The 24,209-nt window shown below is 51.8% G+C and overlaps 2 protein-coding genes across 4 annotated transcripts; one reads left to right on the top strand and one right to left on the bottom strand.

The window, feature by feature from the left end:
- Positions 1–2,091: 2,091 nt before the first annotated feature.
- On the bottom strand, positions 2,092–9,948 carry LOC137750234 (E3 ubiquitin-protein ligase TRIM50). Of its 2 annotated transcripts, none has more exons than XM_068524603.1 (6): positions 9,550–9,948; positions 6,470–6,565; positions 5,302–5,532; positions 5,158–5,180; positions 3,957–4,081; positions 2,092–2,681 (listed from the first exon to the last, which is right to left on the bottom strand). In XM_068524603.1, the coding sequence occupies exons 1-6, from the start codon at positions 9,946–9,948 to the stop codon at positions 2,092–2,094; spliced, it is 1,464 nt and encodes a 487-aa protein (XP_068380704.1). The 2 variants fall into 2 exon arrangements, with proteins under 2 accessions (XP_068380704.1, XP_068380705.1); XM_068524604.1 differs by having other exon boundaries at positions 5,158–5,177.
- A 5,424-nt stretch (positions 9,949–15,372) lies between these two features.
- On the top strand, positions 15,373–23,225 carry FKBP6 (FKBP prolyl isomerase family member 6 (inactive)). Of its 2 annotated transcripts, XM_068524544.1 has the most exons (8): positions 15,373–15,429; positions 15,524–15,641; positions 15,987–16,076; positions 16,878–17,080; positions 18,334–18,453; positions 21,521–21,715; positions 21,841–21,950; positions 23,135–23,225. In XM_068524544.1, the coding sequence occupies exons 1-8, from the start codon at positions 15,373–15,375 to the stop codon at positions 23,223–23,225; spliced, it is 984 nt and encodes a 327-aa protein (XP_068380645.1). The 2 variants fall into 2 exon arrangements, with proteins under 2 accessions (XP_068380645.1, XP_068380646.1); XM_068524545.1 differs by lacking the exon at positions 15,987–16,076.
- The last annotated feature ends 984 nt before the right edge of the window (positions 23,226–24,209 follow it).

The raw sequence follows: 24,209 nt of genomic DNA, 5'->3' as shown, positions 1-24,209 counted from the left end.
GCCCCCACCATCATGTCCAGGCCCGGCTCTAGCTGTAGCATCCCTTTTGGACCTAGATCCCTGAAGGCTCTTCTCCTCTGCCTGTCTTCCACTTCTTTCAGCTTAAATGCCAACTCCACATGAAGAATTAACTGCTCTTTCCTCTGCCTTCTGCATATTGGATGTGTATCAGTTAAGATCTTTCGGGTGCAAGCACAACACTAACTCTGGTTAGCCAAACAAAAGGGGATTTATTAAATGGGTGCAGAAGTATGCCATTGTGTCTGTCAGGGTCTGGCTGGAGGCAGAAAGGTGCACATAAGGGAGTAGTGGAGGGGAGTTTAAAGAAGGGACTATTTCTAAAAGAACAGTCAGAGTTCAGGGGACCTACGGAAGATGCTGCAGTGCTCACTGTTCACCGACAGGAGCAAGGGAAGAGTAGCAGAGGGAGAGGGCTGCCTTCCAGGAGTCTTTAGTAGAGGGAAGCTGCCAACGCATAGCCCAGCAGGCAGAAAACCAGGAAAATCAATACCTCCAACTCCCTCTCCTGCCCTGGGATCTCCTGCCAGTCTCTCCCCTCAGCTGAACCCAACAGGAAGCCAGAGGGGTTTGCATTCCAGCGGGGCCAGCCTCCCAGGACACAGCATGGTGGAGAAGGGTGGAGAGTGGAGGTAGATTCATGGAATTGAAGGAAGAGCTGCAAAACCAAAAACCAAGTCTGGAAGGTGTCAAGCATGCAGCAACCAAGGCCAAGGCCCGACAGATTCAGCTGATCAAGAGACAACAACCAGCTTTTGATTCAGTTTATTACTTACATAGACAGCAGGAGGAAGATTAGCCAAAGGTGGAAGCTGCACGTGGGCCTTGTTGCCCACGCCAAAAAGGATGGTGTGGAAATCAAAGGGCTCATGGCTGCAAATTGACTTGTGGGATATCCCGTTGCCGAGGAGCCAGTTCTAGACGCAGCTAAGCTCTTTTATAGACTGCAGCCCTACTGGGAGGGAAGTGGGGCAGAAAGCTTCAGAGCTCCTCACAGCCAGGGAGGTGATGTCCTGAGTCTCCCGTGAGGATAAGGCGGTCGGTAAAGATGGCCTTGAGGTAGCGCCTCACAGTCTTCCTTCCTCTCCTGTTCCTGGAGGATCATTCAGATAGGCTGTGGGTTGAGACTTTGTCTGTGTGGCCGATGTGGATTCATGCCAGGGTGACAGGGCAGGGCTGTGCCCCAAGGAAGGCTCTTGGGCGGGTCCACAGACCTCAGGGCACAAGGCTGGGGCGCTTCTCTCTAAAGCACCAGACCTCAGATGACTCAGCCCCAGCCACTCTCTCTCTCTCTTCCAATTTTCACGTTCTTGGGAAGGAATTCAGCTGTCCCAGCCTCGGTCTGGGGTGACCACAGGGCAGGCTCAGCATGCACAGACCTGGGCTCTGGACCCACTCCCATGTGCCCGGCAGCTTTCAGGGATGGGCCATACACCCATCTGGCCCCTACTTGCTTCTGCTCTGCAGGAGTGTCATTTCCATCTTCTCTAACAGAGAGGGAAGTTGAGAGAAGTCTCTGGGGACAGAGCAATGACGGAGTGTTTGCTGTGACTAACCAGAGACCGATGGGCAGGGGGTGGAAGCAAGATGTGGCCCCACCAGAGGCTGGAGCTGCTTTTAAAGGCCTGAGCATAAAGCGGTGGGTAGGTACAGCGGTTGATAATTGCAAATCATTTGAAAAGGAAGAAATAACGTCAGTTTTGTTATCCTTAAAGTTAGTTAAAGTTCACAATGATGGGGGGAAGTCACGTGTGGGAGCGTTTCCACCCTCAGGGGGAAGAGTAAGCAGAGATCGCGGTTAGGAGGGACCAAGGGAAGCCCAGCTTGACCCGCGGGCCCCAAGGCCCGGCTCCGCTGGTTAATAAGCAGGTTAATAGCCTGGAAAGAGGGTAATAAACACACCCCTGACTGTTGGGGATGGGACTGTGGTCCTTCTCTCCCTATCATTAAACGTTTCTAGGGACACCCAGGCAGGAAGGCCTCCCCGAATGACTACATAACCTCTGCTCACCAGAGCCGGTGGGACCCCTCGAGCCCCCGTGCCCAGCTGGGAAGGCAGCCCCACGAGCAGCGCTACAGCTTGGTGGGCTGCGGGGGGGTGAGGTGGCTGGGCCCGCTGGGCGGGGGCAGCACCAGGGGCAGGGAGTTGCTGCCCCTTTCGTGCCAGCACGTGTCCAGGATGGGGTAGAGCTTGCCCTGGAAGTCGGCCTGGAACGTGTAGAGCGGCCGCAGGTCGTCGGGGCGGTCGGCGTCGAAGAAGGTGAGCTCCCCCTGCTCGTAGTGCAGGTAGACGCCGATGCGGTGAGGGTGGCCGGCCACGGGCAGGGGCGCCCGCGGGCAGCCGAAGGCCTCGTACACCCGGCCCTCCTTCAGGCCGATGAGCCACACGCCATGCCCTGGGGACTTGCTCAGCTTGCCCTTGCGACTGGCTGTGCCCTTGATGACCCCCAGGCGCCAGTCGCTCTTGCTGCCCACCACCACCTCCCAGTAGTGGCGGCCGCAGGAGAAGCCCCTGCTGGCCAGGACGCAAGTGCTGTAGTCAAAGCGCTCGGGCTGGCTGGCGCGCCGCTGGGCCAGGAGCCCACACTGCACCACCGTGTTGCCCTTGGAGAGCTCCAGGAGGGGGTGGGCCGTGGCAGGATCCAGCTTGAGGGACTCCGGGGCTGGGAGAGATCAGAGGAGATGTGTATTCAAGCCTCGCTGAAGGCAGCAGCAGGCCATGCCCCGAGGGAGGCCGATGGCAGGCCCTGAGCTCCTCGGGAGAAGAACTGAGTCGGCCTCTTCCCTGTATCCGCAGGGCCTAGAAGGGGCTGGGGGCCTGGAGCAGGCAACCCTGAGGACATTTGCCAAATGAGTGAATGATGCCTGAAGGGTGGAGAATGGGCTGCTGCAAGCCCAGGCATTCTGGCAAGGGAAACGGTGCAGGCGGCCTGCCTAAGGCGGAGGTGCCGATGGAAGGATCTGGGAGACGGCCTGTCACGTGGGCGCCTCAGCTTCACTCCCCAGGTTTTCTGGAGACTCTAACAATGGCAGTGGCTTTCTTGGATACCCTAGCAGCCCAGTCAAGGACAAACTATCCCAACTGACCTCTTTGCTCGCTGCCAACTAATCAGTTTACACCTAAAACGTGCAAACAACATTCATGGTTCAGAGATTATCTGCAGTTTTTGTCCTCCCCTTTCCCCCTTTTGTTCTTATATCAACCCTGTTTGTGCCTTTGTTGGATGAAATCAGTCTATTGATTGATCTTCCTTATGTGCTAGTAATGAAGGAGTTAATTAAAGGTCCGAGTTATTTTTTGGCAGAGCAGCCGCTGCCATTTATTAAGAACTAAACTACACACACACAGACACAGACACACACACACACACACACACACACACGTCTACTTAGAAACTACGCAGCCCAGCAAGGTGGGCTCTTTACAGATGAGGAAACTGAGGCGCAAAAATTACACCACTGGGCTTCCCTGGTGGCGCAGTGGTTGAGAGTCTGCCTGCTAATGCAGGGGACACGGGTTCGAGCCCTGGTCTGGGAGGATCCCACATGCCGCGGAGCAACTAGGCCCATGAGCCACAACTACTGAGCCTGCGCGTCTGGAGCCTGTGCTCCGCAACAAGAGAGGCCATGATAGTGAGAGGCCCGCGCACCGCGATGAAGAGTGGCCCCCGCTCGCCGCAACTAGAGAAAGCCCTCGCACAGAAACGAAGACCCAACACAGCCAAAAATATATAAATAAATAAATAAATAGATAATATCCTTAAAAAAAAAAAAAAATTACACCACTCTCCCAGTCACTAGTAAGAGATGGAACTGGGCTTGAGCTCCCCCTGCTGGCGGAAGCCCACCACCGTGCCCTCACCGTTAGCTGTGCCAGCACCCCCTCCAGTTCTCTGCACCTCGTACACTGGAAGGAGGATGGGTGGGTGGGGTCTCACCTGGCAGAACCTTTCGGAAGAGCCTTTTCCACGCAGTCAGCTTGATGTCAGCCTGGTGCAGGCCTGGCTTGAAGGAGATGGGGCTGAACGCACCTTCCAGGGGCCGGGCCTGCTGGAGCTCTGCACTGGGGGCAAAGGTCCACAGTGATGGCGGAGCTGCTTACCGTGCACCCCAGCCCTTCACCCAAACGCAGGTCCAACCAGCCAAGCCACAGCTCAGAAGACCGTGCACTGAAGATGCCCACCATGTACCCGCCCCCCCCCACCAGGACCTGCCTCCTTCCTGGAAGGGGAAACACTCTACATCAGTAGCTCTCAAAGTGCAGGTCTGGGAGCAGCAGCAGGACCTGGGGGCTTGTTAGAAATGCAAATTTTCTTGGGTCCCACCCCAGGCCTGCTGAATCAGAACTCATTACTGGGGCCCAGTGACCTTTGTTTTAATTGAGCCCTCCAGGTGGTTCTGGTGCACTGTTTGAGGACCACTTCTCTGTATCGGGTGACCCTGGCCCCCAGCTCCAGCTGGAGTGGAAACCAAACTCAGCCAATCAGATCCTCTGTCCATTCATTTAAGCCACTGCTCCTAACCAAATTGTCCTTAAGACTAAGGGAAATTGGAGAAAACAAGGAGACTCTCATAAACGTGGCTGAGGAAGGCTCAGGAACTGCACAGGTGATTTGTTTGTTGGGTTTGGAACATGGATCCAACCCCTTCCTACAAGCCATGGTGCATGTTTCCTTACCCACCATCACCCACCTCATCTCCTGTTCTGCTCTGCGTCGTCCTTTACACCCATGATACTGAAATTCTCACAATACTCCAAACCTGCACACACTTTACCCTTTCACATGAGTCAGCGTGCCTGGCAAACGCCTGCCCTCTGCCCTTCTCAGCCATCCCACCTGTGCGCTGTCTTTGCCGATCTCCCCCCAGTCACCTCCTCCTCTGTGTTAATTCTTTAGCTTGTGTGAACTTCTACTGTTCTAGGTGCCCATAGGGATGTAACCATACTTCACCGCCACCTCCCACAAGGCTTGGAGACCCCTAAAGGCAAGGCTGTCACTTTCCCTGGGCTCAGTACAGAGCCAGATGTGGGCAGCTGCTCCCGGCACCAGTAAAACTGAAGGGAGGATCTAGTGGAGATGAGACGCCTGTGCCCGCAGCCACCAGGCCCTCGCTGAGAGTGCCCTCCGAGGTTATTACCTGGAGGCCATGGCATGGTACTTCTGGAAGACAAGAGGGAGGAGGGTTAGAGCATGGACGAGGCTAGGCGGAAGCCGACAGGAAGGGGGAGGCTCTTGGAGCCCCGGTGGCCTTGGCACAGGGGACACTCCCTTGTCCACTCACCCGGATGAACTCATGGTGACTCTCGTTGCCGAACTGCTCCAACACACCCACGGCCTGCACTAGCCGCTCCCGAGCACCCCGGGCCTGCTCCAGCTGCATGTCCAGGGAGGCCATGAGGCCACGGGTGTGACCCTCCACCCCCTCCAGGCAGCGGGCCTTCTCCTCGTCCACCAGATGGTGCAGCTCCTGGAACTCACTGCGGATCACCCAGCTGAAGACATCAGACTCATTCTGGGACAGGGAGGGGCCGGTCAAGGCAGGAGCCATGGCTGACCTCGGCGTCCCCAGAGCCTGGCAGCTCAGGCCTTCCTGGGCCTTCTGACCGGGCTGGTCCTTGTACCCAAGTCCCAGGGCTGACTCCTGCCAGGTGTTCACACTGTGCCTGGGGATCCAGGATGTGGCCCCAGGGGGAGGACGATAGTGGCAGGGCAGAGGCTGGGCCCCCAGCTCCCAGTTCCAACACAGTGGCTCTGCTTTTGCCCATCTTTGCTAGCAAGTGTGAATGTAAGATTTTGCTTTATCACGGGGTTCCACAACTGAAAAAAAGTCTGAAAGGCCCTGGAGAGCAGACTTTGGAGTGAGATAACAAGGGTTCCCCGTGTGACCCTGAGTTCTGCCTCCATCAGACGGGGTAAAGCAGGCTCCCTCTCCAGGATGAGGAAGATTAATTGAGTTGACTTTCAACGGATGCTGGTCTCCTGCTTGTCTCATGACTACCTGCAGGGCCCAGGCTCCACAGACTCCCAGACCCAAGTGCCCCTCATTTAGGAAAAGCAGACAGCCACCAAGGCTTCAAGCCTTCCCGTGCCTGCGCTCTAAGGTACTAGCAGGGCATTGCCCAGGCTGTCAATGTCAAGCAGACACAGGTGGCAGAGGGCGGGCGGTCATGCCCACGTGTTAAGCTGTTTACCTCCGGGACTTGGGTTCTAGGTTATCTCAGCCTCAAGGACGTGGAGGACACCAGCCAATCTGGCGACAGTCCTGACAACTGTGCTGAATTCCTCTGAGAGCCTTTGCGCTTCCCCCACCCCACCCTGGAATGCTTTGAATTCTGGCTGTATATGGAAGGCATGGATTCCTGTAAAGGACAGATTAGAGCTGGGCTCTGCAGGAAAGGGGAGGCGGGCGGCTGGTCCCGGGGGAGGGCACAGAGGAGCGGGGCGCTCACGACAATCCGGGTCCTGTTGTTCACTAGTCTGGCAATTTGCTCCTCCACCGTCCTCTGCTCCTGCTTCAGGTCGGAGATGAGGGCTGCTAGCTCCTCCTGGAGGCAACAGGCCCCATAAGCTGCCAACCCCTTCACCCGCCCCAGCTCCTGGGGGCAGCCCAACGGCCACAAGCACAAAATAGGAAAGGCTATTCAAGAATGTTCCACACTGACAGCACGGACTGCCTGGACAGAAGAGATCTCCACGTCATCACTCTCTACGCCGTGGACAGAGAGGCTACACGTTGTTACAGCCACCAGAAGTCACCACACAACATCCAAGCGGGGCAACTGCCAATCTGAAGTCAACGCTCCCTGCATGGAATGCTGCCCATAGGGAACCCATCTGGTAAACTTGCTGGTCACCAGCAGGTCCAGAATTAGTGGGCATTTCATCAAGAGTCATCACAAAAAGGCTGGCCCCAAGTGAAGCCAATGGTGCATGCAATGGCCCAGGGAGGGGTCACCTGGTGACCCCCCACTCCCTATAAAGACCTGAACCCATCGCCAGCAGGCTTGAGCCCAGCCTGGATTTAGGGCCTCCCAGGCTGAAGTAAACTTCTCCTAGGTTGCCCTGGCCCCATATCTGACTTAACCTTAGGGATCCAACCAGAACCACCTAGAGCACCATCTGGCTGCACAACCTAATGGAGCCCTGCTGGTTTGTGCCCATGGAGTGTGCAGAATCTTTGGCTTAGACAGTGCCCAAGCAGAAGTCAGCTGCAAGAGCCCTTCCGGAAGGGAGCTGAGAAAAAAATAGAGCCAGCATGGAGATAAATGAACACAGAGTCCTTGCTCTCCATAACAAGGCATCCGATCTCATAGGAGCCTGAGAAGGGCATCCCAGTGGTAACCCTCCCAAGGCAAAGAGAGATGGGACTAGTTCTTTCTCATCAACTGGGCCACAGTGAGTGGAAACAGAATTATGCAAATAAATAAAGTATCTTAAGATCCCAATCAATAGGAGAAAACAGGAATGCATGAAAGAGATCTGATAATGGAACGTAACTTAGTTGCAGCACACGGAGGAGTCTTGAGATCACAAAAACCCACGTCCAAAACCAGGACCCAAGCCCTCCCAGCTCCTAGCCAGAAATGACGAGCTCCCAAGAGTCTCCTCGTCCGCCAGGCAGCCCTCTGCTAATAAAACTCGACTCAATTTCACTGCACTGCAATTTGGCTTCCTCCTTTCACACTCCCCTAAAACTACTCTTGCCAAGATAACCAATTCTTACTGCTAAACCAGACAGGCTCTTTTCAATCCTCAGCAGACATTTCACACAAGTGATTTCCATCTTGTCAAAATGCTCTGTTCCTCTGATTTTCTGGAGGCTACATTCAGCCAACGTTCCTGCTCCCTCAGGGAATTCCTTCTGGCCCCTTTTCAGAGTTCTCTCTCTACCCAAATCTTAAGTCCTGATGCTCCTGGGGGCATCATCTTCCCCATCACTCCTGCAGACTCTCCTGGTTGGTCTTCTCCACACCTGTGGCTTCAGTGACCACCTGTATGTAGATTACTCCCCAATCTCTTATTCCCAGCCTCACTCTCCAATCTATCCTCTGGCAGAGCGATCGAGCCACATCACGACTCTGCTTAAAACCTTCCAACCCCGGTTCTCTGAATAAACCCCTAATCCTGTCTCATGTCACACAGGCCTTTTCATGACCTGACCCACGCTTACCTCACATCACTCCCACCTCACTCTCCCTCGTGCTTATTGGAACAATGTATAATTCCTCAAATCTGCCATGCTGTTTGCCTCTTGGTCTTTTGCACGTGCTCTTTTTATATTTAGGATGCTTTTCCTCCCTTTCTTTTCCTTTCAAGTCCTCCTTATGGTTCAGGTCTCGGCTTACCAGTCCACTTCCTCCAAGAAGTCTTCCCTGATCACCTGAGACCACGCAGGAGCCATGTTCCAGATGGTCTCACCATTGCCTGTACTTAACCTTGACAGCAGCACCTGACACACGGGACTCTGTCAGACCCCCAGACTGTGAGCTCTGGTGCAGGGTGAACTTCTCGCCCACTGCTGTACCATGGGCACCAGTGTAGCACCTAGCACATACTAGATGCCCAGGAAATGTCTGTGGGTAGGGGAAGCTGGTGGACGACCTGGCTGGCCCTGTGCACCTTTCCTACTTCTCTCCCAGGGTTGAAGGAGCAAAGAAATGCTGCCCAGAGCACTCAGCCAGGAAAGCCCTGGAACAGCTTCCAGGGGCCCCTCTGTCTACGGATCTCGATGCTTCTCCCTCGTCCTGCCCCCTCCCCTGAATCTCCTCATTCCTCATCCTTACTGCCCCCAGCCCCCCACCCACCCAAACACCGGGCCAGGTACCCTATTACAATTTACTTCCAAAAACCCTTCCTGTCCTTCCTTGATCTGGTGCCAGGGGAATGAGAACTGGCCTTGATGTGAGTCCTAGCTCTACCACTGACAAACTGTATGACCTTGACTAAGACCCTTACCTTCTCGGAGCCTGTTTCCTCATTTGCAAGTATGACAATAACCCCACTCTTCATAAACCTTAGATCAACAGACTAACCTAAGATGGTATCATTATTATTATTATTCATCGTAAATAATGATCTGCTAGTTCTGAGGCAACTGTCCATCAGGGCAGGAATCCATTGATTCCACAAATACATTTTGGGCATTTACTACCTGGCCGGCACGGTCCTAGGCACAGAAATATCCCAGGGAATGAAACAAAGTCCCTGTCTTCACCTGCCTGAGAGTGCAGTCCCCTGAGCGCTCAACAATCTAATGAGGGCTACAGAGAAGACTAAAGCAGGGGAGGGGGCTAGCACGTGACGCAGGGGGCTCTCCATCCCGTGGATCACCTAGTCCCCAGCACCTGGAGACTGGAGCCGCTGCTCAAAAGGTGATCGGTGGATGAGCAAACGCTCCGCAAGTTCTGCTCCAGAACAAGGCTGGCCCTGGACCCCTCTGTGCCGGGCGAGGGCCCCAAGGGCTCAGAACCCGGCTCTGTGTCCCCAGGGGCGGCCCGGCTCCCCACCCCCCAGCAGCCTCGCTGCCCACCTTCATGCGGCTGTAGACGGTAGAGACAGGCGTGACCCGGTGGTGCTGGTGGGAGCCCAGCAGGCCGCAGAGGCCGCAGATGAGCTCCTGGTCCTTCTCACAGAAGAGGCTGAGAGGGTTCCGGTGGTGCGCACAGACCTGGGGCTCAGGGTCCCCGGGGAGCTGCAGGGCTTCGATCACCTTCGCCAGGGAGACGTTAGGCGGGGAGCTGCTGCAGTCCACCTCCTGCCGGCACACGGGGCAGCGCAGCTCCGAGTCCGGGTGACGGGACAGGGACAGCAGGCAGCCCTTGCAGTAGGAGTGGCCGCACTGCAGCATCAGGGGCTCCTTGAAGACCTCCAGACAGATGGGGCACTGCAGGCGGTCCTCCAGCTCGGGCACGCTCACTTGCCACGCCATCCACGGAGCCTGCTGGAGCCCAGGGCGGCCTCCCTGGAGCCTGCTCCCTCCACTCCTTTGGCCCCCAGCCCCCAAGGGCCCTGAAAGGAGAGGCTCTTAAGGACGCCAGTCTTCGATTCCAGTCCTGACCCGCTATGACTTTGGGTCTGTTTTCCCATCTTTAAAACAAAGGGCTTAAACGAAAAGTGTGGTCACTTGGAGGTCCAGGATTCTACATTTTTAACTCGGATTTGTAGGTAAACATGAAAGAGGCCATCTGCAGGGTCATTTGGAGTGACACTAATAATGCAAGCTCCAGCCCAGCAGGTGTCCTGACCTACAACTGGAGAGCAAAAACAAGCCAAGGTCTTTCCCACCTTCTAGATCAGTTCTCAAACTGGCGAGCAGCTGTTGGAAGCAGAGTTACAATAGAATTCCTGAGTCACCCCTTCACACATCTCAAATGAACCCCAGAAATCTGCACTTACAATTGACACCCCCAGGCCATTCTAAAGCAGAGTTCTGTCTTAGGACAACACTGTTCCAGAGAGTCTGGGACCCTGGAGAGCGGTCTCCTGAGCTCCCACCCTGCTCCTCTGTAAAAACTGATTGGCGTCTCACCAGAAGTCGGCAGTGGGCCAGGGGAACCCCACACTGGACTACCTGGCTTCTCGGGATCCACCGAGCCCCCCACCGGGGCCTCACACCAGCGTCATCGACTTGATCTGCTCTGCCTACTCTTCTCCCCAGGATGGGACAGCAGGTGCAGAGACGTGGGGATTGTAGCTGGACACCAGTTCTACCTAGTCTCTGCTCCTTTCCTCCTCCCCTTTCCCAGAAACACCCCGGTGTCCTCAAGGTCACTCAGAATCAGGTGGGACTAGGCCGTATCAGGGGACCGGGCAGGCAGCCTCTGCTCGGCCGGCTCTGATAACGGCAATACTCAGGTGCTCGCCTTGGCCAGGCATGGGGGAGGGGCGGAGACAGAGCGACTGGGTACCTATTCATACCTCACAGACCTCAAACGGGAGTGGACTCGTGCTTTGACACAATTCTTTCTGAATCTCAGTCTCTCCCTCTCTCTCCCTCTAGAATAATGAAGGTATTTTTAGTTACCTAGATTTTTAAACTGATGTATAACTTCTATAAAGTGCACAAATCTTAACTACACAGTTGTGGTACAACTTATATGTGTATACTCACTCACAAGGTCAAGATACAGAGGAGCTTCTGGGTTGGTGAACACATCCATGTGCTGGGAGGGTGGTGCACCCCAGTTCCACGGGGACAGAAGTCCCTGCACTCTGGACCCTTCCAGACTTCACTCTATATACCTTTTCACATGGCCATTCATCTGTATCCTTTACTATAAACTAGTAAACATTTTTTAAAAAGATCAAGATACAGAACATTTTCAGCACCCAGAGGCTTCCTCATGCATCCCCCATTCAGAACTCCTAACACTATCCTGACTTACATCATCATAGATTAATGTGGCCTGGCTTTGAATTTCAAATAAACAGAATTACATAGCATGTATTCTTCTGTGTCCAACTTCTCTTACTCAATATTGTTGAATTACAAACATTTTTATTAAGGTTATTTCGAAGGTTTAGAAGTTCAATGTCATTTTGTTATATAGTTAATAAATATTACGGTCGTACTCTACTATTCGTATCATGGCTGTGTGGTGGGAACTCACTGAATGGAAAAGACAGGGGTGGGTGAGGGTCTCCAGAAGTGTTAAGAAACAAGGAGCTTTGGATCAACAGGCCACAACCCCTGCAGGCCTAAGCACCCATGTCTCAGCGGGGTGAGGTCTCTACCCCAGTGACAAGCTAGACCAAGGTCTGGTATAGGCAGGCAGAAAGCCAATTTTATTGAATTGTACAAGTATTTATTGAGAACCTGCTATGAGTCAAGCACTAGGCTGGGTATTAGGGATCCATTAGAGAAATAGACAGACAAGGCTTCTGTCCTTTTGGATTTTATAATATATGGGGGTAGGAGTAGGGTGAGGCCATAAATAAACTAGATAATATAATAGCGTTAAATGCTATGCAGGAAGTAAACGGTGTGGTAAGAAAGAGGGAGATGGAGTGGCAGGATTGTGAGGTGCATTCTAGAAGGGGGCAGGACAATCTTTCAGGAGGGATGGTTGAGCTGAGAACTGAAGGATACCAAGAGGCCAGCCACCTGAAAGGAGGGCAGTCCAGGCAATGGGTAAGCAAGTGCACAGGCCTGAGGCTGGAAAGAGTTCAGTACAATTGACCCTTGAGCAGTGTGGGGTTAATGCTCATATACCTTAGAGTCGGCCCTCTCCACCCATGGATTCCACCAACCACGGACGGTGTAGTACTGTACTATGTACTATTGAAAAATGTCTGCGTATAAGTGGACCCTCGCAATTCAGACCCCTGTTGTTCAAGGGTCAACCGTATTTGTGAGATCCACCAGAGAGGGGGCCTGGGTGGCTGGATCACAGTTAAGCCAGAGGGAACATCAGAAGATGAGGTCAGAGGGGTTGGCAGGGAGGGCCCTGTAGACCAGGGCAAAGGTTTGGATTTAATTTCAAGGGCAGTGGGAGCTATTGGTGGGTTTTAAAGCAAGGGAATATGATCTGATTTATATGTTTAAAAGATCCCTCTAGCTGCTGTGTAGATAATAGATCGTAGTGGCTAGAGCACCTGGGTGGGTGGATAGTGATGCCAGGAAGATCAAGGTGAAAAAGGCAGACGGGAGAATCCAGAGTCAGATGCCTGACTGAGGACAACCAGGTGGAGCAACTGAGCAGCCCAGGGGTCTGCAGACTTCAGCAGACACAAGAATCACATGGGGGCTTGTTAAAAGAGAGACTTCTGGGCTTCCCTGGTGGTGCAGTGGTTAAGAATCCGCCTGCCAATGCAGGGGACCCGGGTTCAAGCCCTGGTCCGGGAAGATCCCACATGCCGCGGAGCAACTAAGCCCGTGCGCCACAACTACTGAGCCTGCGCTCTAGAGCCCGTGAGCCGCAACTACTGAGCCCACGTGCCACAACTACTGAAGCCCGCGCACCTAGAGCGTGTGCTCCGCAACAACAGAAGCCACTGCAATGAGAAGCCCGTGCACCGCAACGAAGAGTAGCCCCCGCTCAATGCGACTAGAGAAAGCCCGTGCACAGCAAAAAAGACCCAATGCAGCCAATAAGTAAATAAATAAATAAATTCTTAAAAAAAAAAAAGAGAAACTTCTGGGCCCAGGCCCCAGACTTTCTGATTCAGGAGTACAGGGATGGGTCCAACAATTTTCTCCCAATTTTTATAAGTTCCCAGGCAACACTGACGCTGCTAGTCTGGGGACTACAATTTGAGAACCACTGAAAAAGTCAATTGGACACAGGCACCTAGAGCTCTGGTTCCCAGGGGAGGATCTAGGCTGGACTGGTATATCACATACTTAAACCTGGGAATGGTTGGGCTCTCTCAGGGATTGGGAATAGAGAAGGGCAGGGGTCCACAGACAGGGCCCTGAGGTTGCTAATGTTTAGAGGTCAGGAAGGGGAGGATGACTGAGAAGGGACAGCCAGACACGTAGGAGGAAAATCAGGAGGATGTGGTGACCAGGAAGGTGTGGCAGGCAGAATGGTTCCCCAAAGATACCCATGCCCTAATTCCTGGAATCTGTGAATACGCTACCTTACACGGCAAAAGGGACTTTGAAGATGTAATTACAGTCATGGAGCTGAATTATCTGGGTGGGTCCAATCTAATCACATGACCTTTTAACAGTAGAGAACTTTCCCTGTCTGGACTCAGAGAGAGATGCCGCAGAAGAGGAGGAAAGCCTATAAAAATGAGGAAAGCCTATAAAAATATCAATCAGATAATATTCCCTCCAAGCCTGAGAAGGAATTGGCATGCTGTTGCTGACTCTGAGATGTAGGGGCCCACGTGCAAGGACCACAGAGTAGCCTCTAAAAGCTAAGGATCACTGTTAGCTGACAACAAGGATGTGGGGACCTCAGGCTGAGAGCTGCATCTGCCGACAAACTGAATGGGCTTTGAAGTGGATTCTTCCACAGAGCCTCCAGTGAGGCTGATGCCTTGATCTTAGCCCAGTGAGACTGGTGTCAGACTTCTAATGCACAGAACCGTGAGATAATAAATAGGTGTTGCTTTAAACAGCTAGTTTTGTGGTCCTCTGTTGCAAGAGGGAAAGAAAACTAAATACAGAAGCCAAGAGAAAAAAAGCATTTAAAGGTCAGTCAGGTCAGCTTCATCAAATGCTGACAAGAGTCCAGTAACCTGCGGACAAAGAGGCGTCTGACGGATTTGGCAACAACAACAGAAGAATGGTGGCGTGGAACAGGGGAAAGTGGTATTGAAGTGAGTTGAAAAGAAAATGGAGGGTAAGGAGGTGGAGACAGAATAGCCGAGAAAGCCTTTGCAGCAACCCTTTTGAGAAGTTTTTCCCACGGAGAGTAGGAATGAGACCACCCGTAGCAGCGGGAACATTTGGGACAAAGGGAGGCGTGTTTGTTTTAAGGCGGGGTATCTGGGGACACATATAAGCGGAAGGAAATGGTCCGTAGTCAAGGCAAGGCAGGTGCAGGAGAGAGAGGATACCCAAAGGCGTCCAGTCCTCCATTTGGCAAGAGTGGGAGGACGCAGGGAACAGGCTGGAGGGGATGAAATCCAGGGCTATTCTTCCTTTGCTCCACAAGAGCGCAGGTGCAGCAGATTTTGCAGCTCCGGTGCTGGGAAGGTGAGGGCCATCACCTTGTTTTCTCAGGAACTGGGCAGTTTGACTTTAAAGTCCTGTCTGCCTCTACGTTTCCCCTGAACGCGATGGAGAAGGACGGAGGGTGGAAATAACCCACGGCTGTGAGGCCTGACCCTTCCAGCAGCCCGCCGTCTCTGGGGCCTTGTCCCCACCAGCGTGTTCTGCCGGCCACGTGCCCACAGCTTGGCCACCATGGGCCCCACTGCTGATCCTCACCACCTGCGTGTCCCATTCCTTGCGCCTTCGCCACGTGCCACCACACGCCCCTGTCACGGGCCCCCGTCATGCTCTTCGCGTCCTCACCGGATGCCTGATCTTGCTCTGCACTCCCCCGTCACATGCCCAGTTACGCTCCTCGTGTCCCGTCGTGCTCCGTGGGGCCTCACTACGTTTCCCATCATGCCCTGCGAGCTCTCAACTCGCGCAGGATCAGGACGCAGGACTCCTTGCGTCCCCACCACGTGCCCGGTCACGTACCCTGCCGGGCGTCCGCTGGCGTGTGGTCCAGCCCCCAGCCCCGGCGTGGGCCCGCAGGCAGTTGGCGGCGGTTGGAGTGGAGCGATGAGCGCCTCCTCACGGTCCCTGAACGGATTGCCGCCGTCGGGTGCGGACGGCAGGGTATAAAGGGGAGGCCGAGTCTCCGCTGGGGGAGGGCAGCGGGATTGAGAGGCAGGCCGCGCGGAGATGGGGGGCAGCGCCCGGAACCCGGGAGTCCTGCAAAGGGACGACGCCCCCAGCCAGGTGAGGGCCCGGGTGCTGGGGAGTCAGGAGCCGGGGCCACCGGAGTCGGGTGTCAGCTGAGGACTCTGAGATCTTGTGTTTCATTCCCCACAAGTCTCCGTACCAGCGGTTAAGTCAAAGGATGCTGGACCTTTCCGGGGACCGGGGCGTGCTGAAGGATGTCATCCGAGAGGGTTCTGGAGAGCTGGTGACACCGGACGCTTCGGTGCTCGGTATGTCGTGCGGCCCTGGGTGCCGTCTGCCCTTGGGAGGCTGGCGATGCCCTAGTGCTGGCGGTTCCTCGGGTTTTAAGGGATAAGCGAGGGAACTCATTACCCCTTTGTGTGAGACCACTGTGAACAAGGGGCTCTGGGCGGCCCCCCAGCCCAGCTCTTCAACCTCAGAGCCAAAGGGCCGGCATCCAGACGTTGAGCAAAGGTTTCTCCTATCGCTCAGGGGGTGGGGCAGTTTAAGGGCATCTGGTACTCACATTGCTTTTGTGTGACAAAGAGGTGATATGTGGAGGCGTGGGTGCCTTTGGTCCGTTTTCCTCCCACTGTCTCTTTCTTCTGTCCTAGTGAAATATTCTGGGTATCTGGAGCACATGGACAAGCCTTTTGATTCCAATTGCTTTAGGAAAACCCCTCGGCTCATGAAACTTGGAGAGGGTAAGTTCAGAAAAGGAGCTGGAAAAGACGCCGCAGCTTGGAGAACTGATGCAGGGCAGCGCCCTAGGACTGGAAAGCTGTCCAGAGAACTGAGTCTTCAAGTTGGTTTTTCTGAGGCTGGGTTTTGCTAAACGTTGTCTCCCACATTCCCCCCTGAGACCTAGGTATTTGGGAGATGGCCTGCCTGGCAAGGAAGGTAACCTTTGCATCCTGAGTTAAACGTGGGGTGCCGCATTTTTCTTTGTTAGTTTACTAAGTAGACATCTATTGAATGACTCTTTTACAATGCAGGGTGAACAGAGAGGATGTACTCAGATGATCAGAAAGTCTGGGGCCAGTATGGTGGAGATTGACACACTCCAGACAACTAACCTCATGGAGCTCCTGGGAGGCATAAGCAGTGTTTTATGGGAGTGCTTAATGAAGGCACCATTAATTCCAGCTGGGAAGACTTCATGGTAGAGGGGGCATTTGAAATGAGCCCTGAAGTTTGAATAAGGGTTCACTCAGGGTAGAAGCTGGGCCTTGGGGGAGGAGGACAACATTGCAGGAAGAAGGGACTGCGTGAACAGAGATGTAGAGGCCAGAATGCTGCAGAGCCTGGAGGAGTTAGAGTCTGGGGTGGGGTGGGGTGGGGGTGGGGGGGGTGGGAAACAAGGCTGAGAAGTGAGTTGGGACCACAGTGCAGAAGGCTTGGGGTACCATATGGAGAGATGTGGACGTGAAGGGGGAGGAAATGGATAGCACTGGGACAGGATACTGGGCAAGCTTCCACCGTGTATTTTTCATCCCTTCTTCCAGATATCACACTTTGGGGCATGGAGCTGGGCCTTCTGAGCATGCGGAGAGGAGAGTTGGCCAGGTTTCTGTTCAAACCGACCTACGCTTACGGAATGCTGGGCTGTCCTCCCCTGATCCCCCCAAACACTACCGTCTTGTTCGAGATCGAGCTGCTTGACTTCCTGGATTCTGCTGAGTCAGACAAGTTTTGTGCCCTCTCAGCCGTAAGTTCTGGAGCACAGATGTCAGCACTTGACAGAGAGTTGGGATGGGATTGTGTTTTTGGTAATTATCCTGCCCTGCTGATGATCCTCGGCCCCAGATTCCGCCCGAGGCTCCTGTGTGGCGGTGGGGAGCGGGGGAGTGTCCCACCACTTGTTAGTATGTGTCTGTCTTAGTTCTGCTGGCTCTTATGTGTGGGTACATGTGCTAGGCCAAGGGTTTGTTACGGACCACCAGGCTGAACTGACCTTTCAGTCACCGTTTGCCTAGTTCTCCCTGAAAGACAAGGAACATTTGTTTCTCAACGCTGTTTGGTTCCCAGCAAGTCAAGCACTGATAGCTCATAACTAAGGCGATCATATAATTTATTGTCCAACCCAGGATCCTTGAGAGTGAAAGGTACTATTAAACCAGATGGGATACCAGGACACTGGGTGTAAACTGGGACAATCCCAGGCAAACTGGGACAGATGGCCTCTGTCTTCACAACTGAAAAATTGCCTTTCCTTTGTAGCCTTTCACTTAACTCATCCCGTAGAGACGAGGCTTCTGATTGTCAGCGGTCACATGCACTCCTTGTTATGGTGTCTCACCCTGGCTGTACATGTGGCCTTAGATGTCCACCCCAGGTTCACATCTGTATATGACATCTCACCAGCTAAACTGTCACCACCTCAAGTGAGAGATACTACCTTTTTCTCATCTTTCCACGAAGCAGAGGTTCTTGCAGATAACCTGGGTCCCGACTCTTGTGTACTGATTTAGAATCTTTGGGGGTGGGGCCAGGACATCTGTTTAAAAAGAGGCTCTGCAGGTGATTGTGATGTGTACCAAGGGTAGAGCCTCATGGCCAGAAAGACCAGCAGGGCCCTGGGCAGACCAAGACCTGTTAAGTGCTTGCTGGATGAGTGGTTGTCCTGATACCTGACTTTTGTGCTTGGCAAGTTCCATCAGTTTCTAATTCTATGAGAAACTGCTTCTTTAGGGAGCATCTCTGGGTAGGACTAAACTAGTAGACTTCATTTTGGCTCTAGTCTGTAAAACAGGAGCAGTAGTGGCACCGACCTGCCGTGGCTTCTGTTGGGATTCACAGAGGTGACTTCCGCAGAGCCACCTAGCCCAGTGCTCGGCACACACGTGGCAGTGAGCAGAGGTTCCTGATCTAAAGGAGCAGCGCTGACAGCTGTAATGACGCTGGCATGGTGGCACTGGGGCGTTCAGTTTCCTTGCTGGTGTCCTTGTCTTTGATCCTCAGGAGCAACAGGATCAGTTTCCACTTCAGAAGGTCCTAAAAGTGGCAGCTACTGAACGGGAGTTTGGCAACTACCTTTTCCGCCAAAATCGTTTCTATGATGCCAAAGTGAGATATAAACAGGTAAGGCTGCTTTAAGGTACAAGTTTAGACCCTGGAAACTTCCTTCTTTAAAAGATACAGACTTTTGTCTCTGTCCCTACTCCTCACGTACAGCCGTTAAGAAAAATCTTGCTTAAAAATCCGCATGCCAGAGGGCTAAAGACTAGGAGAGGGGACACAGGGTTTGGGGGAGCTGGTAATGTTTGGTTTTGGATCTGGATGTGATTGCATGGGTGTGTTCAGACTGTGAAAATTCACTGAGCTGGATGCTTACTTTTGTACTTAACTGTGTGTGTTTTTCAGTAAAAAAGTTTTTTAAATTTCTCTTTCTAGTTTAGGGTTCTCTGCCTACTGACTTCTCCACCCCATTTGCCATCTTCATTTCATGTCTCTCTGACGGTGGGGATTCATCTAATTCTGACTCCATCCTCACCAAGCTTCTGATTGTGATTTGGCTTCCTGTAGAGGTTTTGCTGACAGGAATTCACCGTTGGCCTTGCAATGCATTCAGCAAATATTATGAACACTTTCTGTGTGTCAAACTCTGCATCCTAAGTTCTAGAGGCAAACAGGATAGAGTTTAGAGTTTAGGGGCGTTCTGATTTTTGTCTCATTTGCATAGTGACACTAAACATTCAGGATTTGCATTCAGCTGTAAACCGCAGAATCCTGAAAAACAGTTTTTCAAATAAACTAGAGACATAATATTTCTCACATAAGAAAGGAGGCAGTCGGGGCTTCCCTGGTGGCACAGTGGTTAAGAATCCACCTGCCAATGCAGGGGACCCGGGTTCAAGCCCTGGTCCGGGAAGATCCCACGTGCTGCGGAGCAACAAAGCCCGTGCGCCACAACTACTGAGCCTGTGCTCTAGAGCCCTTGGGCGACAGCTACTGAGCCCGTGTGCCGCAACTACTGAATCCCACACACCACAGAGCCCGTGCTCCGCAACAAGAGAAGTCACTGCAATGAGAAGCCTGCGCACCGCAACGAAGAGTAGCCCCCGCTCCCTGCAACTAGAGAAAGCCCACGTGCAGCAACGAAGACCCAACGCAGCCAAAAATAAATAAATAAATAAAATTTAAAGAAAGAAAGGAGGCAGTCGAAGCCTGGCATAGCAGTTCCACAAAGCCATCAGGGATTCAGGTTCCAGAGGTCTCTCTGCTCAGCTGCCCTTAAGCATGTTTTTGTTGTTTTTTTTTCCCCCCAAGATGGTAGTTCAACCTGCAGCATCATGTGGTCATCTGGGCAGGAAGAAGGGAGGGGAGAAGAGTCTGGTGTGTTTATTTATATTAAGAGCTTTCCAGAATTCCTCCTACCCCAGCTTCCCTTTATATCTCATTGGCCAGACCCGTGGTAAATGTCCATTTGCCCTTAGCTGTATATGTACAAGAAGCTGGGAAGTGTGGTTTAATTAGTACATTGCTGCTTTGAATGAAATGGAGGCTCTGTTAGAAGAGGAGGGAAATACCAATAGACGTTATCTTTCTCTGACTTATTTCACTTAGCATAATACCTTCTAGGTCCATCCGTGTTGTCGCAGATGGCAAGATTTCGTTCTATTTTACGGCTGAATAATGTTCCATTGTGTATATATACCACATTTTCTTTATCCATTCATCTATTTTTGGGCACTTAGGTTGCTTCCATATCTTGGCTACTGTAAATAATGCTGCAATGAATGTAAGGTGCATATATCTCTTTTTTTTTATGAATTGGGAGATGGGGATTGACATATATACACTATTTTTTTTTTATTTATTTATTTTATTTATTTATTTTTGGCTGCGTTGGGTCTTTGTTGCTGTGCACGGGCTTTCTCTAGTTGCGGTGAGCGAGGGCTACTCTTCCTTGTGACGTGCAGGCTTCTCATTGCGGTGGCTTCTCTTGTTGTGGAGCACGGGCTCTAGGCTCGTGGGCTTCAGTAGTTGTGGCACGCAGGCTCAGTAGTTGTGGCTCACGGGCTTAGTTGCTCCGTGGCGTGTGGGATCTTCCCAGACCAGGGCTCGAACCAGTGTCCCCTGCACTGGCAGGCACACTCTTAACCACTGCACCACCAGGGAAGTCCCTATAGTAATTTTTCTTAAACACCAGTCAGCCTTCAGTCATTTTCTTCATTCACTTTCGTGACAGTGGCTTTTGAAGCACAAGAGCTTTTAATTTTGATGAAGTCCAGTTTATTTATTCTTTAGATATTTGTGCTTTCAGTGTCATTATTAATCTAAGACCACAAAGGTTTACACCAGTGTTTTCTTCTAAGAATCTTACAGTCTTGAGCTCTTAGGTTTAAATCTGTGGTCCATTTTGAGTTAATTGTTGTATGCTGTCTGAGGTAGGAATCCAACTTCATTCTTTTGCATGTTGACATCCATTTATCATAGCACCATTTGTTGAAAAGACTCCTCCTTCTCCATTGAATGGTGTGGCACCCTGTTGAAAATCAGTTGACTCTAGATGTATTTGGCTTGTTTCTGGATTCTCAATCTGCATTGTTGGTTCTGTTCCACTGATCTATATGTCTGTCCTTACGGGTATCACACTGGCTTGGTAATTAATAAATTTTGAAATTAGAGAGTATGAGTCTCACAACTTTTTCTTTTTTTTAACGTTTTTTGGTTATTCAGGATCTCTTGAATTTCCATATGAATTTTCAGATCCGCTTGTCCATTTTTGCAAATTTTGGTAGTGGTTGCATTGAAAATGTAGAACAATTTGGGCACTCTTGCCATTTTAACAGTATTAAATCTTCTGATCTGTGAACATGAGATGTCTTTCCATTTATTTAGATCTTCTTTAATTTCTTTCAGCAATGTTTTATAGTTTTCAGTCTACAAGTGTTACACTTTAAATTTATTGCCACTTATTTTATTCTTTTTGATGCTGTTATAAATGGAGTTTTCTTAATTTTGTTTTTGGATTATTCATCGCAAGAGTAAAGAAATACAACTAACTCTCATATATTGATCTTGTGTCCTGCAACTCTGCTAAACTCATTTTTTAGCACTAATTGTGTGTGTGTGTGTGTGTGTTCTTAGGGTTTGCTGTATGTAAGACCACCTTCTCTTGACCTCCTGTCTTCCTTCTCCACAGGCCTTGTTGCTTCTCCACCGGCGATCGGTACCCCTTGAAGAGCAGCACGTGGTGGAGACCGCCAAGCTGCTGGTCCTCCTTAACCTGTCCTTCACGTACCTGAAGCTGGAGCAACCCGCCGTGGCCCTGCGCTATGGAGAGCAGGCTCTGAGCATTGACCAGAAGAACGCCAAGGCCCTCTTCCGATGCGGACAGGTGAGTTGGAGGGCAGGGACTTGGGAATGGATGCCTGAAGAAAGGCAGCAGTGGTGTTCAGCTTGGGCACTGCAGAAGTGCTGTCTTTCCTAAAGTGTGCTTTTAAACTTTTGTCCTTTTGACAGGCCTGTCTCCTCATGACTGAGTATCAGAAGGCCCGGGATTTTCTAGTCCGAGCCCAGAAGGAACAGCCCTTCAATCACGACATCAATAACGAGCTGAAGAAACTGGCCAGGTGAGACCTGTGTTTGCAGGAGTGCAAACAGAGGAAGGAACGTGTGGTGCGGCTGCCACTCTGGCCTGCCCGCTTGGGTGAAGGCCTGTTTGATGTTGCCAGGCTTGTGCTGGGAGGCAGCGCCCCCTAGAGCTGGCTTTGTGAAGTGCTCGGCGCTCTGACCCACAGCTCCCAGGCCGTGGGGTGGGGGGGCGGCTGTAGGACAGACCTCCAAACCACACATGCCTGGACCATTGCCCGCCTCCCTGTCCTCCCCCAGAAGTAAGCACCCTAAAGAGGTGGCCAGTGTGACTTTCAGAAAGGGCAGTGTTCTTCGAATATTCTTCCCTGCTCGCCACCAACTGAGGACTGCTGTTCTCAACTGACTGCAGATCCTGGTTTGATGTGAAATGGCTCTTTCGAGTCTAGTCATACCCTAGGGTGACGCTCTTGTTACCCAGGTGATATTGATACCAACCTTGAAGTAATCTAACTTTTTCTGATTGTAGAAGCTACATGTTCATTGTAGGAAACTTTGAAAATTTCAACATAGTTAATCACCCATAATTCCATCACTTCATATTATAACCACTGGGTTTTTTTGTTTGTTTGTTTGTTTGTTTGGTGTTCTTTTGTTCCTCTGTATTGGTGAGATTTTTCTACTCCTGTTAACATTTTTAAATGTTTAATCCAGATTGCTAGTTAAAGCTTTCTTGCGATTAAAAAAGGTCTGAGGTGTGTGTACCTCTTATTTGGATCCGAATGTTTGCATTTCAGGCCTTTAACACTTTCTAGCAATTTCCTTTCTGGTATTTGTAAATACCCTGTCAAGTTAGGTGTAGAAATTTTGGAGTCTGACCATTCTTTAGCAGGAAAATCTCAAGATAAGTCTGAGGTCTCTGAGTGTGAGGTGTTGCTCGGCAGGACCCTGCCGGCAGCCTCACTGACAGCGGCTCCCGGCCTTCGAGGCTGCCATCTTTGCAGACGGTGCGCTTTTTGTCCAAGGGCTTCCTGAACAGCCCTCGGGAGCCTCCCCCATCCCCCCACCGCCCCCCACCCCCAGCATTGCTTCCACCCACTCCTGATTCGGTTTAAGGCCTGCTGAAGTTTCGGTGTTGCTGGACCTGAGTGGAGAATTCCAGCCACCAGGTGTCACCTCCCACAGAGACAGCCCTTCTCTAACTACTGTGTATTTCTCCTGACAGCTATTACAGGGATTACATGGGTAAAGAGAAAGAAATGTGTCACCGAATGTTTGCTCCTGGTGAACATGGCTCTACAGTAGGAGAAAACTAAAGGTAAGGAACGGGCTGATGCATGAAAAGCTTCAGGATTTTGTCTAGTACAGGTCTTCCCTGTAACGGCGGGGTTATGTCCCAATAAACCCATCGTAAGGTGAAAATATCATAAGTCAAAAATGCATTTAATACATCTAACCTCCCGGAACACCCTAACTTAGCGTCACTGGTCTTAACCGTGCTCAGAACGCTGATGTTAGCCTACAGTTGGGCCAAATCAGCCCACAGAAAGCCTGGTTTTATTATATAATAGAGTGTTGACTGTCTCGTGCAGTTTATTGAACACTGTGCTGAACGTTGGACCAGAATGGTTGTCTGGGTTCAGAACGGCTGTCAGCGTGTCGGTTGTTTACCCTCGTGATTGCGGGGCCGATCAGGAGCTCTGTCTTGCTGCCTGGCATCATGAGAGCCACTGGGACAGCATGTTGCTAGGCCGGGAAAAGATCAAAATCCAGAATTTCAAGTACCATTTCTGCTGAACGTGTGTCGCTTTTGCACCATCATAAGGTGGAGAAGTCATGAGTCAGATCATCGTAAGCCGGGGGCTGTCTGTGTGAGGATGTGGGCTCTTCTCCTCGGCCCCCAGTGACTAGTGCTGCCTACAGTGAGGAGAGAAACCCTCCTTCCTGGAGCTGATGGGCCGCTGTGGTGCAGGGGGAAGGCACGTGCTGTGGGCCTTCTCAGAGAAGATCACAGAAGTGAGGGAGGTCCATCCAGGGCTGGAGGTTAGATTCACAGGTTTGGGAAGCCTTAAGCCTAAAATTGAAAACAGAAATGTTTCATGGTATATGTGGTGTGGAACGTGAAGCTGTGAGTATAGTTACTAATGCAATGGTTTATCTGGGTGTTGAAGATAATGCTTTTCTTAATCTGGTTTCTCCCCAAAACCTGAAAGCCTCCAACCTCACCTTCCATCTAACACATTGTCAAAGACAATCCACATGACGAGGGTGGGAATGGTTGGTAACTGCTAAGTTCCAAG

This window comes from Eschrichtius robustus, chromosome 16 (genome assembly GCF_028021215.1).
Source record: "Eschrichtius robustus isolate mEscRob2 chromosome 16, mEscRob2.pri, whole genome shotgun sequence".
Lineage (NCBI taxonomy): Eukaryota > Metazoa > Chordata > Mammalia > Artiodactyla > Eschrichtiidae > Eschrichtius > Eschrichtius robustus.
The sequence above is the reverse complement of the archived record's forward strand: the minus strand, read 5'-3'. Positions and strand labels throughout refer to the sequence as shown.

Bases quoted from the DNA above. Each gene is read 5' to 3' on its own strand.
- LOC137750234 (XM_068524603.1), bottom strand. From the start codon at position 9,948: ATGGCGTGGCAAGTGAGCGTGCCCGAGCTGGAGGACCGCCTGCAGTGC. The intron at 5,181-5,301 runs GTGAGTGGACAA...CTTGTCTTCCAG, and splicing joins GTCACCATGAGTTCATCCGG to AAGTACCATGCCATGGCCTC. The intron at 2,682-3,956 runs GTGAGACCCCAC...GATCTCTCCCAG, and splicing joins CTTCCGAAAGGTTCTGCCAG to CCCCGGAGTCCCTCAAGCTG.
- FKBP6 (XM_068524544.1), top strand. From the start codon at position 15,373: ATGGGGGGCAGCGCCCGGAACCCGGGAGTCCTGCAAAGGGACGACGCC. The intron at 16,077-16,877 runs GTAAGTTCAGAA...CCCTTCTTCCAG, and splicing joins GCTCATGAAACTTGGAGAGG to ATATCACACTTTGGGGCATG. The intron at 17,081-18,333 runs GTAAGTTCTGGA...TTTGATCCTCAG, and splicing joins AGTTTTGTGCCCTCTCAGCC to GAGCAACAGGATCAGTTTCC.